Source organism: Malaclemys terrapin, chromosome 14 (genome assembly GCF_027887155.1).
Source record: "Malaclemys terrapin pileata isolate rMalTer1 chromosome 14, rMalTer1.hap1, whole genome shotgun sequence".
In the NCBI taxonomy this organism is placed as follows: Eukaryota; Metazoa; Chordata; order Testudines; family Emydidae; genus Malaclemys; species Malaclemys terrapin.
In genome coordinates, this window is record NC_071518.1 from 27,883,937 (window position 1) to 27,897,918 (window position 13,982).

The window sequence follows — 13,982 nt, forward strand, 5'->3', positions numbered from 1 at the left end:
ATTCAGTGGTATGATGCCTCATACTGTGGGTCTGTTTCTGCCATCTCTTTATTTTCTCCCTGAGTTACGTGGAGTTTTTCTTTCTGACTTTTTTTAGTGGGAAATCTTATATTCTGTTCTAAGAACTTCAGCAGGCAGCTTTCTCAGACTTCTGTATTTTGTACAAGTAAAAATAGAAAGTGTCTGTCTGTTTCCAAGAAGTTTAGCTCAAGGGTTTTAGAAAAGGAACCTTCATGTCATGAGACTCCAGTGCAGTGGACAGAAGCTTACAAGGAACAAATCCTAAATGCCTCTCCCCAGGAGAAAGGAAGGAATAAAGAGAACTGCTTCTTTTTTACAGAGAAACTGAGCCTCTTAGGCAAACACGCCTTTTGCTTTAGGTAATCAGTTGCTCTTTGCATGTTTCTTAGGAATTGCAATGTGATGTGTCTGTAGAGGAAGATAACAGGCAAGAATGGACCTTCACACTGTATGACTTTGATAACAACGGAAGAGTCACACGTGAGGTAAGCAAAGTATAGCTGCCCCTTTGTGTACAGCATTTGCTAAGAGAAGTGTTTTATAACAGGAACATTTTTTTTTCCTATGAAGTAAACATGTCCTGCCAACTTCAACAGCAGTTTCCATGGACCTTTCCCTCTCAGAAACAACCCCACCAATAGTTTACGGAATTACCGTACCACCTTTTAGGCTGGTTGCTGTTTAGTGTCTGGGACTAGCCTTTAAAAGAAATAGTACTGGCATTTGAGGGGGGAAAGATCGGAAACAACTGAATCTCCAAACACATTGTCAAAACAAGTCCCTGCAAATCCCTGTTCAGTCTCCTGTCCCATTTTTCATAGTTCAGCTAACCAAATAGCAAGTTTGCTTTTGGAATTTTGTTCCCAATAGTACTGACTGTACCATTCTGTCCCTTTCATGAGCGTTGGGCAGAGATCTGTGCTGCCATCTCTTTCAAATTATAGACTCTCCCTCATAAACCTTGTGACAGTTACTGCAGCACAGCAGTCAGTGGCTATCTGTAGAAGATGTATCCATACTAAGATTTTCAGGATGCATTCATGTTCCTAATAAATAAGGGAACCCATCACAGTATAAGAACATGGACAGAGTGCAGTATTTTTTTCAAAATGTACTAACCAGAATGAATCCCACTTCACGGAAAGTGTTTTCTTCTTTGAGTGCTTGCTCATGTCAAGTGTGTGCACTGCGTGCACTATTGCTGGAGATTTTTCCCTTAGTGGTATCAGTTGGGCCAGCTCTAGTGCCCTCTGGAGCTGCATGCTTATGTGCCAGTATAAGGGGCACTGCCGGCCCCACACCTTCTCAGTTCCTTCTTACCGCCTGCTCTCTTCCAATCCCACCAACCCCAATGGGGCACCTATCAGCTCTGGCGTCTGGAACCAGGAGGGAACAGGGTGCGTCGGGCACCTTCCTGGCACCATGTAGGGGCAAGCCCTACCTGATCCCAGTGTCCTGATCTCTGGCATGCCACTTGTCTCCGGCACCCTGCCATCATATGGAGGAAGAAGTGGGTACTGCTCCACACTGGGTGCCAAGAGAAGAATCATCTTCAGAGAATGTGATATCATCTCAGCAGATCCTTTTCCTCTCACCACGAGTGGTCCCATCACTCGGAAGTCACCAGATTCATCTTCCAAAAGTGGGGGCCTCCCCAGGTGGACTTGTTCGCCACCAGGCAGAACAGAAAATGTCATCATTTTTCTTAGCTGCGCGGGCCTGGTCCGAGCTCCCTCTCTTGATGCCTTCCTGATCTCATGGGCAGACCACCTACTGCCTTTCCCCCAACTGCCATGGTTCACAAGGTTCTTCTAAAAAATCGAACAGGACAAGGTAAGAGTTATCCTGATAGCACCAGCATGGCCACGCCAGCTTTGGTTTGGCACACTCCTGGATCTCTCGGTGGCAGCCCCACTCTCGCTCCCACTCAATCTGGACCTGATTTCACAAGACCATGGCTGGTTACTTCATCCGAACCTCGCCTCCCTGCACCTAACTGCATGGATGCTGCATGGCTGAACAGGCCTGCTCAGAACAGGTTCAGCAGGTCTTGCTAGGTAGTAGAAAGCCTTCCACCAGGGCTATGTACTTGGCCAAGTGGAAACGTTTCACTTGTTGGGCTTCCGAACGTGATCTCTCTCCATCTCAATCTTCCCTTAAGTCTATCTTGAACTATTTGCTGCACCTAAAACAACAGGGCCTGGCCCTGTCATCTATTAAGGTGTATTTTGCAGCCATCTCAGCCTTCCAGCCCCCAGTGAATGGCAGATCAGTGTTCTCCCACGAAATAACGGTCCGGTTTCTCAAAGGGTTGGAAAGACTCTGTCCTCAGGTTCGCGAACAGACTTCCTCCCCCATGGGACTTAAACCTGGTCCTGTCGAAGCTCATGTGTCTCTCCCCTCCCCTCTTCCCCCTCCTCCGCCCCCCCTCCATGAGCCATTAGCATTGTGCTCCCTGCTATTTATCTCCTGGAAGGTTGCCTTCTTGGTGGCGATCACCTTGGCCAGAAGGTGTGTGTGTATATATATATGTATATATATATAATATATGTTCCACTCTATATGCATCCGAAGAAGTGGGCAGTAGCCCACAAAAGCTTATGCTCTAATAAATTTGTTAGTCTCTAAGGTGCCACAAGTACTCCTGTGCTTTTTTTGGTCAGAAGGGTCTCTGAGAACCTTACATGCATCAGAACCTTACATGGTGTTCTTCAAGGACAAGGCCCAACTGCGCCCCCATCTGGCCTTCCTGCCAAGAGCAGTGTCACAATTCCATAACAACCAAGTCACATTCCTACTTGTCTTCTTCCCAAAACCTCACAAGAACTCTGAGGAATGATGGCTTCATTCACTGGATGTTAAGTGGGCCCTGACCTTTTAATTTGAGAGAACTAAACCCTTCCGCAAATCCACGCAACTCCTTGTAGCAATAGCAGAAAGGATGAGAGGGCTACCTGTGTCAACCCAAAGGATCTCATCCTGGATAACCACCTGTATTCCGGCTTGCTACGATCAGGTGAACGTCTTGCCTCCAGCCATCATAACTGCTCATTCCACAAGAGCCCAAGCTTCGACAGCAGCATTTCTTGTGGAGGTCCCAATCCAGAGCACCTGCAGAGCCGCGACCTGGTCTTCATTGCATAACTTCATGTTCCACTACGCCATTACCCAGGCCCGAGACAACATCAGTTTTGGAAGAGCAGGGTTGCCATCAACACATCCATAAACTCCGAGCCCACCTCCTAGTGTACTGCTTGTGAGTCATCTAGCATGGAATGAGCAAGCACTCGAAGAAGGAAAAACCAATTACTAACCTTCCGTAACTGTTGTTCTTCAAGATATGTTGCTCATGTACACTCCATGACCCACCCTACTACCGCTCCAGAGCGCACTTGAGCCGGCCCAACGGATACCACTAAGGGAAAAATGCTCCACAATGATGCATGAGGCAATTACACGCCTAGCACGGAATGGACATGAGCAACGCATCTCGAAGAATTGTAGTTACGGAAGGATAGTAACTTAGATTTTTACTTAGGTTTAATGCATCACTGATTATTTGCAAAGTTTTGTTCACTGGCATCTGTGACTTTAAACGATCAGCTGCAGGCTTCATTCTCCTTTTGCTTTTAAGTCAATATCTTTAAAAATTAGCAAGACTTGAGTGAACAGGACTAGGAAAAATACTGAAAACTTGGAGGTAATAGACAAGAAATGGTGCTAGGAGTTGTCCACGAGACTGAAGTGGAATTTCTTTTTGTGTTCACAGTCAAACTGTCTGCCAAATGAGGTTATTGTGCAGGTTTTTGAGAAGAATATCTAAAAGGAGAACCATTACTAAGATTTATTATTGTATATTACGGCAGCACATAGTGTACTCAAATAAAATCTGGACCCCAGTGTGCTAGGCACCGTGAATACACATAGTAAGACACAGTCCCTGCCCCAAAGAACTTAATATCTAAATAGATATCAGAGAGAGAAGAAGTATTATTCCTATTTTACAGATGGGAAGCAGAGGTACAGAGCAATTAAGTCACTTGCCCAAAAACATGCAAGAAATCTGAGGTAGAGCTGGGAATTGAACCCAGATCACCTGAGTCCCAGTCCTGTGCCTTAACCACAAATGGAAGAATACTCAGGGATGTCCCTTATACCCATGGCTGGAATTCCCATTAATGTCATCAGGAGTTCCATATGCTGAATATGCATACAATAATTATCTGTGATTTTTGTGGTACACCAGAGAGCTTAATTTGACTGTACTTAGAGAATGTTTTGCAGCCAAATTCTAACTCTGCCTACAAGAACAGACAGCATATTAACTGAAACCAAATCTGTGCAGGGATTGAGGTCTGGAGTTTGCTATATTCAGTCCTGAATCTGTGCCAAATATTTGTCTTTTAGCCCAAGGGACCAAGTAGACTGATAATTTGCAGTTCTTCACATATGACCATGGCTAGAAACCAAGACTGTATACCAATGGAAAGCTTTCCAACTGTTTACAACACTTGTTTTTGGCCCAGTAGGTTGCAAGATTCTGAATCTTAACATTGTCATTTGGATTATCCATCTTACTTGTTGTATGATTTTAATGGTGGTCACTCTTACATAAAGAACTCGAGATAGAGACCCCGGAAAGCTACAAATTCCAGTTTTCAAATGGCCTACAACTGCTCATTCTAGTGGGTCTTGAGATAGGGCTGTCACAATAATTGGCTTGATCCCGCGGTCTGGTGAGCATCCTGCCCCTGATCCTGCAACGCATTTAGCATGTGCTTAACTTTGAGCATGTGAATAGACCCGTTAAAGACAAAGGACGCATGCTTAAAGTTTAAGCATATTTTTAGTGCCTTGCCGGATCGATGACAGGATGGTCAGAGCATTGCAGGATCAAGCCCAATGTGAGGAAGATTGTTGCCTTCTAACAATGATTGTTTGGCAGATCAGTGCAAATACTTTCCGGACCAGTAAACTTTTCCAAACAGTGGTCCAGAACCAATGATCAAACTAATATCACCACTCCCAACCCCCATTTGCTGTGAAGTTTTAATTGGCGCGATCCTGGATTTGTTGTTGATTTTAATAGTAGGATAACATTTTATTTCATTCTGGAAAAGAAATTCAGAATGTAATCTATTGTGTCCAGGTGTTTGGGCCCACCATCTTAGAGTATCTGACTATCTATGAAACATCTCAGTTTAGTTGGCAAGCTATCTATGTTGTTGTTTTGTAAAATGAACTTTATACAATCACAGTGTTGCATACTTAATCTGAACACAATTCAGAAGGCCCAGGGACAAGATTGTGAAAAGAGATTTAGTGATTTTGATAGCCACATATCAGAGGGGTAGCCGTGTTAGTCTGAATCTGTAAAAAGCAACAGAGGGTCCTGTGGCACCTTTAAGACTAACAGAAGTATTGGGAGCATAAGCTTTCGTGGGTAAGAGCCTCACTTCTTCAGATGCAATCCGAAGAAGTGGGCTGTAGTCCACGAAAGCTCATGCTCTAATAAATTTGTTAGTCTCTAAGGTGCCACAAGTACTCCTGTTCTTTTTGCGGATACAGACTAACACGGCTGCTACTCTGAAACAGGACCCTCTGTTGCTTTTTTTGATAGCCACAGTTTTTCAGTGCCCAACTGAGATGCTTTTAAAGGGCCCCTGATATTCAATGTGTAGGGATTCAGCAACCTTTACATCTCTTTCAGATGTCTCAAACTGGGCATGCGGAATCGGTAATTGCTTTTGGAAATCTTGGCCCTTATGTCCAGAGTGTTTCTAAATGATATATACAGTGTGAAAATGAATTCAGTGAAAGTCATTGAGATGGAGTGCAACTTTTGTTAATGGGCTAAACATCTTTTGCATTAAAATGACTGTATTCATTTTGAAAATTCTAAACAGGATGGGGATTTGGGAACTAGATAAAATTTCCCCAGGGTTTTTCACAAAGACAGATCTTCATGAGAGTGTTCAAATTCCATCTTAGCAGGATTTCCTCTGGATCTTAATATCTTCTGAACTTAATATGGCTTTGATTTTCCTCTTGAGACTGTTATGGTTTGTTGCTTGGTCTTTACAATTAGAAGTTCAGATCTAGTCGTGCTTCTTTGATTTGTTATCACCATGTATTTTGGAGCATAATTATTGGGATGGCAAATTATAAAATTAGCATTCAATATCTGTACTTATAATATTGTTCTTAATGTTCTGGCAGAAGAGCATTTTATAGTCCTTTTGGTGTGTGGGGAGATAACTTTCTCTCTAATGTGGATATTATAAAACTTAACTAATAATGTTTCCCTTCATTCCATAGGCCATTAAGAGTCCAATTCATTATGTACTGTAGGCTTTTTGAGAACTGACAGCTGCACTATAATTATCTTCACATGGATATTTGTAATTGGACTTGAAACTTGATAATTGAACTAATGTGTTGTGATCCATGAGGTTTTATGTTGAGCTCTGAATATAATTGTACTTCTGAAATGCCAACCCCTTTTTTCTGCTATCTGCTATGTCTCTTGAAGGTTGGTTTTGTCAGAGGATGGTTACACAATTCTAAACATTCAAGAAAGTCAGTTATCAGGAGTAAAAACAGGGTTTTTTAGATGGAATGCTGGGTGGTTACCAGATGATGTTCTTTCAAATCCCAAATATAAGCATTTCAAAAATGATAAATGAATATAAAAAATTGATCTTGCAGTAAAGAAACCTACCTATCTGTAATGCTGGCAAATCCAGACTACAAACAAACTTCTAAATAAGACATTTGTACTTTTCTCTGTGAGACGGAAAGGGAAAGAATCGATACAAATGTTTCTCTTCATCTATTTTTAACACTTAAGTGTTCCTTGACTATTACTTTAAATACCCAATTTTCTCTCACATTCCCTACTTTTTTTTTTTGGCTATCTTTCCACATATTCCTCTTGTCAGGAGGGTGAAGGGTTGTTAAATATTTCTGCATTCAAGACTCAGCCCCACACTTGTGCTCATTAGTAGTGCTCAAATCTGACCTGGAAAAATGACAGAAGGCGGCACGTGGCCTCTGGGGCTGGGGGTTATGTTTTTGAATTAGTCCTTAACCTTGATCTTGTAACTTGCTGTTTTTTTGCTACATTTGTCACCATTTTGCTACCATTGGTGCAACTCCAGCTGTGGGAGCAACTCCAGCAGAGGGAGGAGGAGATGAGTTCTAATGTAGATAAGGTACTGTTGCTTTTACCAGCCTTTTTAGAGCAAATCTATATTAAAAAAAAAAGCGGGTGGCACCTTGTCTACACTAGAGCTCCCACCATGGCTGGATTTGCACCAATGGGAAATTTTAAGAAAAAGCTCACCGTAGACAAGGTCCTAATGTTTGATAACTCCTTCAGAAGACCCAGACACACATCCCCTCGTCCATGTCTTTCACAGCTATGTTTTAATAGTCACTTATGAAATTGGATGGCTGTTCTGGTTCAGGGTCAAACAGATTGTTTACCTTTTACTTTCTCTTCCCCAGGGCACCCCTCTATTTAATTAATTTGGAGGGGAAAATACTCCTAGTCTGGTATCCAGAATCTCTGGTTACTTACTGGACCTAAGGCAGACAAGCAGATCTGAGACCTGGAAATACCAGGAAGTACTGTCCCTCTCAGTTTGTGCCAATTAGCATTCCTTAGAAACAAAAGATTAGTACCCTGAACGAGGACTTCTTCAATCAAAATGTGCTCTGAATGGAATGAATGCATAATATTTGAATGTCAGTTTCTGTTGCTTTTGTTTACTAAACACATTAGACTTTCTTAATGTTCTCAACTACTACCAGCCAGTATCTTATCAGCGAGTCATTAATTGTGTGTGAGAAATGTTTGACGGCACCATGTATGATAGAGCTATATTAACTATACACTTTGTAATAATTCCAAAGCAAACACTTTCTGAAAATCCTGTTAACCATTACTCTTGTAAACATACTTTTGTAATCAAGCTGCCTTGTCCATAAAATATAATGAGGTGAAAAATACACAGCAGTTAATACGTTCTCACCTTGGAAACCCAGCTGTAGTGAGACACAAGCGTATTCTGGGTATGGTATATACCAACTCTTAAAACAGTTTAAAAAAGCATTCATTTTTCTCTTATAAGAAGGAATTTTACAGCCTAATTTTTCTTACCTCATAGTAGCAATCTCAGTACGTAATTTCAATAGGTATCTCAACACGTAAACTGAAAGCCATCTGAAAATAATTTATGTTGACACAGCCCCACCTCCAAATTCTTTATCTTTGCTAGCATAATGAAAGCTGGTTGAAAAATGAGGAAACAACTTTGTGAAAAATGTTCACACTTTTTTCTTTTCATAGCAGTCAAAATGAACTGGGTTTTTTTGTGAATTTTTACACCATATTTTTTAATGAAAATTAAAATAATTGTTTTCATATTTGGAAACCATTTCAGTAAGTATTTTGGTAAAAAAATGTACAATTTTGCAAAAGTGAACATTTTTTATAATGGCAATTTTTCACAAAACGCTTGTTTTATTGGGGGCATGGGGAAATGCCATTTTTGGATAGAAAAACTTTTCATGCAAAAAACTTTGACCAGCTCAAGGGATATTATTTTCCCTGCCTCAGGCAGTTTCTAAAATTGTGGTTTGTATGGCAGGGAATTCAATTTTTTTTTGGTAATTGGACCTGCAGAGTTCTATGGGGCTGTGAGGTTTCTTGAGCATTTTTGATTGTGTGCCAGAAGAGGGAAGACGTTAACTGGTTGTACCATACTATTATCCTTGGTTCTTGACAAGTTTCTTCAGGAGGGGACAATTTCACTGTGCGTGGAATGTAAAGCTGTGTCAACATCTGTAGATAGCTATTCAAGGGATTTAAAGGCCGATAACAATCAGCAGAACAGGCTGCACAAATGAGCATAAATTGCCCGGTTATCATGGCATTTACATGAAGATGAAAATTCTCCTTGGAGAAAAATGTAAGGCATGTTTGGAAGACCTGTACAGGCTTTGTAACATATATCGTGATGGGCCTAGTGCCAGTAATTTGGGAGAGAAGTGAGCCCCACAATAGCTACCCTAGAGACAGGGCCGTGCAGAAACAGCTTCAGTCATAGTTCAAGGCTGATGTCCTTCTGACAACTCATTCTGAGTCTTCAGTCCCACAAGGTCACCTCAGGAATTTGAGTGATTCTGAGGATCTCCTTTTTGTGAAGGAGGTACTATCAAGCAGTCAGGAGGCGGAGAGGTCTGTTTGCTAGAGGCAGCTCAACCAGAAACTTGCTAGGGCAATAAAGTCGGTGGTTGAGTGTGCTGGTTTGCCCATAGGAGAGCTGTCAATGTACAAGAATTACAAGACCCCACATAAGGAGCATGAGTAAATGAATCCCTTAATAAAAATGTTGGTGGTGATATCTAAGAGACCGGGGTTAAGAGTGCAAGGAAGTGGATTAGGTTACATAAGGGTACTTCTAATCTTGATTGACTGGTTCATGCCCGTCTGAAGGGTGTTTTCATTGAGTTCCCGATTGCAAAGAAGTTCTTATCCTCATGGAGGGAATTAGATATTGAAACTTGGGGAACTTGACAAAATACTAAAGGCAGCAACACAATAGAAAAGCACAATTTTAATGGGACTGTTGTGCAGTAAGTTAAAATGCCTGGTGGCTGGATAGACTGAAGTAATTTGGGATAATTCAAACCCGTTTGGTTGAGAGTTGCAAAATTTTCTGACCTGATATGGGTGCAGATATATTGCTGGCTCAGAGAGTACATGTTGTGCCTGTATTACAGCTGGCCTACCTTGACAAGGCCTGGAAGTACTTCCTAAAATGTTGAGCAAGGGGTTTGATGGGAAAGACCAAGACAGTGGAAGAGGAAAAATAGGGACCACGTTTCGGTTGTGTGGGGGTTAGGCAGTCCTCACCAACAGAAAAAAAAAATCATTTAAAAAGCCAATGGAAGTACAGAACTTCTGTCTTTGCATGTTCCAGAGTAAAATGAGAGGGGTTAACAAGCAAATGGTACAAGCATATAGGATATTGGAACAAAAAAAGGGGGATTAGGTTGTGGGGACAAATGTGTGAGTGTTCATCAAATTAAAATTCGCAGTACACGAAAAGTTACCTGTGCTGGTTATCCATATCCAAGGAAGGGAGAACGTAGTGGCAGAATACTTGTTGGGGAATGAAACAATAAGGTCTCTGTTCAGCAAAACACTTAAATATGTGCTTAAATCCCATTAAAATTAAGGATGTACTTAAGAACTTTGTTAAATAGAGATGGCTTGGTCAATCAGGATCTGTGTGCATAGTATGAGGCCTTCCAGAAGTTAGTTTAGGAAGGGGGTATTCCAGTGATGGCTGTCTTGTCTTTGTTTTGTCAGCTGAAATAAAAACTTCAGCCTGTGAAGCCTTCTGTCAGATGCTGCTCTTTCTGTTAAGAGACTTTCTAGTAGGTTTGGGTAAGTTTCAAGACATGATGAAAGTGTGAGAGGAGAGGGTGGGTGAGATTATCAGTCAGTCATTCCCTGATGCAGGCTTTCAGGCATCGGTTCTTGTCAAAAGGATGGAAACAAGCCACCAACACAGCTTATGACAACCCTTATACCTTTGGGGAGGAAATACAAGAGAGATTTCTGTGGAAGGAATGGACAAGCTACCAAATTCTGCTCTATTTCTACCAATATAAGGGCTTGATCCTAAGCGTTGAAGTCAGTGGGAGCAGGAGCAGACCCTAAATCTGGAGTAATTCCACTGACTTTTGTAAAGTTACAGAGGTGGTAAATCAGGGAGGAATTTGGATCTTCTACATTAGACCTTTCAGGCTAGAAGAGGTAGAGCCTCAGCTACTGTAAATCATTTCCCTTAACCATAGTTTCAAAGCTTCCCTGCATGCGACACTGAAAGGAATATGTCTGTTAACTGCAAAATATTCAGAGTGTGCAGGAGATTAGTATTTGACTGTCTCTTTTAACACTGGCTAGATAAAGAGGCGTATATACTACATCAGGTTAAACTGATGTGTCTGCTAGCGCTCACCTGGGCGTGCTTTGAGGCTACATTTCTAAGGGTTTGAACCCTAAGTGAATCCTATAGGATTTAAGATTTTATTGAACGCAAGAACTAAGTCTCCATCTTCTTCAGAACCAGTTTTGTTATATTTAACAAAGGCACCTGGAAAAGGCGTAGTTCTGGGATAGGTCTAGGGTTAGAGAGACTCGTAGATAATTTATTAGATGTGTATTCAGTGGGACCTTTAAAGCCTGCTGGGCTTGATACACTTTGATCCTAGAATGGTGTCCATGACAGGACTGGCTGGTACTGATATAAATAAATAATAAATGTGGGTTAGTTCACTCAGAGAATTGTCTCCATCTCAAGTAATGAGCAAAGTAGTAGATCTCTTACTCAGCATGGCAATAGCTAGGTAGTATGGAGTAAGGACATTTGTGTAATGTTAATGAAGGCTGACTGGTTTGGATAAATATGAGCTGAGTTGCAACACCAAATGCAAAAGGGGCTATGTTCCACCTAGACATCAAGTAAGAAGAATGGGGATTCACTAGTCGTCCTGCATGAGACAAATGGATGATTTGAATTTGGTAGTGCTGCTTCTGATCGGCCTCTGTTCAGTAAAGCACTTAAGCATGTGCTTAAGTCCTGTTTACGTCAATGGCACTTACTGTAAAGCACATACGTACGTGTTTTGCTGAATACGGATGGACTTAATTTCCTACTTAAATGCTTGCCTGAACTGGAGCTATGGAGAGGAATTCTGAATTGCCGCCACCCTTGCAATTTCTAACGCTGCCTTAATTGAATTATGAACCATTGTTTTTTATCCCACCTATTATGAGACCTGCGTAATGGTGATGGTAACCTAAAGAGAGCAAGATAGGCCTGAATCTGAACACCAGATTTCAGCTATTCTGAACTTTGGGTAAGTTCAGATCCAATTCTAAATGTTGTGACGCAGGCCTGTCTCTGTAGTGGGTTGACCGAAAACACCCTCATTGTTTTGAGAAATGTAGATCAATCTGATTCTAGATCTCTAAAACTCACCAATAATGTGTTCTATGGAATCTCTAGATATCTCTGCCCTCTAGATATCAAAAGGGAATCACAGGAAGCAACCATCGTCCTGAGGCCAGAATTGGTTATCTATCATGTGCTGTGGAAATTGGGATATGGGTGTGCTGTGGAAATTGGGATATGGGTCTGCTTTATTGAAAAAAAAATAAAGAAATACTTGTTTGGGTCATGCAAACTCTGTTTTCCATTGCTATATAAATAATATTTTATACCTTAGCTGTATTTATGACAATAGAGAGAAACTGGTAGGGAAAACTGCTAGTTAAACAGCTTGTGGTGTGTGTTTGGAAAATGTGAATACACTATGTGTTTTTTCTTAGGGTGTTTTGGTCTATTCTGTCCCATTTCGTAACATGTATGCCATTTGAACGTAAGGAATATGGAAGAAAAGGGTCATAAACTTGAAACACTTCTTTTATAGCTTTCACTTGATGTCCTGAGATGAGATGTATTTATCTGTAAATCCAGCAGGGAAACGTGGCTAAGGATATGTCCATTTGAGAAACAGAAGACTTGATTCAATGAAGCTCGGTACTTCTTCAAGGCGCTGAGCACCCTTAACTCCCTTTTGAATTCAGTGAGATTTGAGGGTGCCTTGGCACCTGATTGGTCCAGAATGGTTACATTCGTCAGTACCAAAGGAATTGGTTCTTTACCTGTTTTTACAATATTATTTTTCTGGTTGTGTTTCAATCCCAATTGTAGGACATTACAAGCTTGCTTCATACCATCTATGAGGTAGTTGATGCATCAGTAAACCACTCCCCTAGTTCCAGTAAAACTCTGCGAGTGAAGCTTACTGTGGCACCTGATGGAAGTCAGAAGAAAAAGAGTATCTTACTAAACCCTGCTGGTAAGCACGTGCCATATGCCCTATGAAATACTGCCAGAATGTTTCCCCTCAAAGATTTCAGTTCACATTTCCTAGTAGAAAAACCAGTTATAGGGACACTTGAATCAGAACAACTGATTCTGGGCATGTTGTAATTTCTAACTGCCCATTGGAGGCCTCAGCTATGGATGTTCTAACTTAGGAGTCTGTGTTTGAAATTCATTGTTTCATTTGGTTTGATTATTTCTGCTTCACAGTAGTTACAGACTATAAGTTACATGAAGGTTTTGTCTACACTAGAAAGTTGTACCACTTTAACTATACCAATATAGTTAAAGTGGAACAATCCTCGTAGTGTGGACACAGTTTATCGGTATACAGGTGCTTTATACCAATATATCTATTCCTGTATGGGAAGAGGAATAACTATACCAGTATAAAGCAGCTTTATATCAGTATAATTGCATCCACACTATTCTTTGGCTGATATAAATACGTTGTTTTTTAAAAAATCACACCCCAACCAAAATAGTTATACTTGCACAGCTTTCAAGGCTAGGTCTACACTACCCGGGGGGGGGGGGGGGGGGAGGGTCAACCTAAGATACGCAACTTCAGCTACGTGAATAGCGTAGCTGAACTTGAGTATTTTAGGTCGACTTACCTGGCTGTGAGGACGGCGGCGAGTCGGCCGCTGCCACTCCCCCATCGACTCCGCTTCCGCCTCTTGCCGCAGTGGATTTCTGGAGTTGATGGCAGAGCCATCGGGGATCGATTTTATCATGTCTACACTAGACGTGATAAATCGATCCCCGATAGATCGATCGCTACCCATCGATCCGGCGAGAAGTGAAGACGTGCCCCAAGTTTAGTCCAGACCTTAGGAAGCCAACTGGAGAAAAGAGAGAACGACATCACTGCACCTTTAATGCATGCTATCCAATATGTAGAATCTGTTTAGCCCTTGCAGTTAATCAATAAATACTTGCTAATGATACAGTTGTGGCTGATGTATATTGATCAGTTTAAGTACAAATATT

The 13,982-nt window shown here is 41.4% G+C and overlaps 1 protein-coding gene across 3 annotated transcripts in view; it reads left to right on the forward strand.

The window, feature by feature from the left end:
- Positions 1–13,982, forward strand: part of NKD1 (NKD inhibitor of WNT signaling pathway 1) — a 159,086-nt gene that overhangs the window by 132,561 nt on the left and 12,543 nt on the right. For 2 of the 3 annotated variants that reach the window (XM_054048668.1, XM_054048669.1), the window contains exons 6-7: positions 411–506; positions 12,816–12,963. In XM_054048668.1, coding sequence (XP_053904643.1) covers positions 411–506; positions 12,816–12,963 — 244 coding nt within the window. The remainder of the gene's footprint in view (positions 1–410; positions 507–12,815; positions 12,964–13,982) is intronic. The other variant, XM_054048670.1, reaches the window with a different exon arrangement.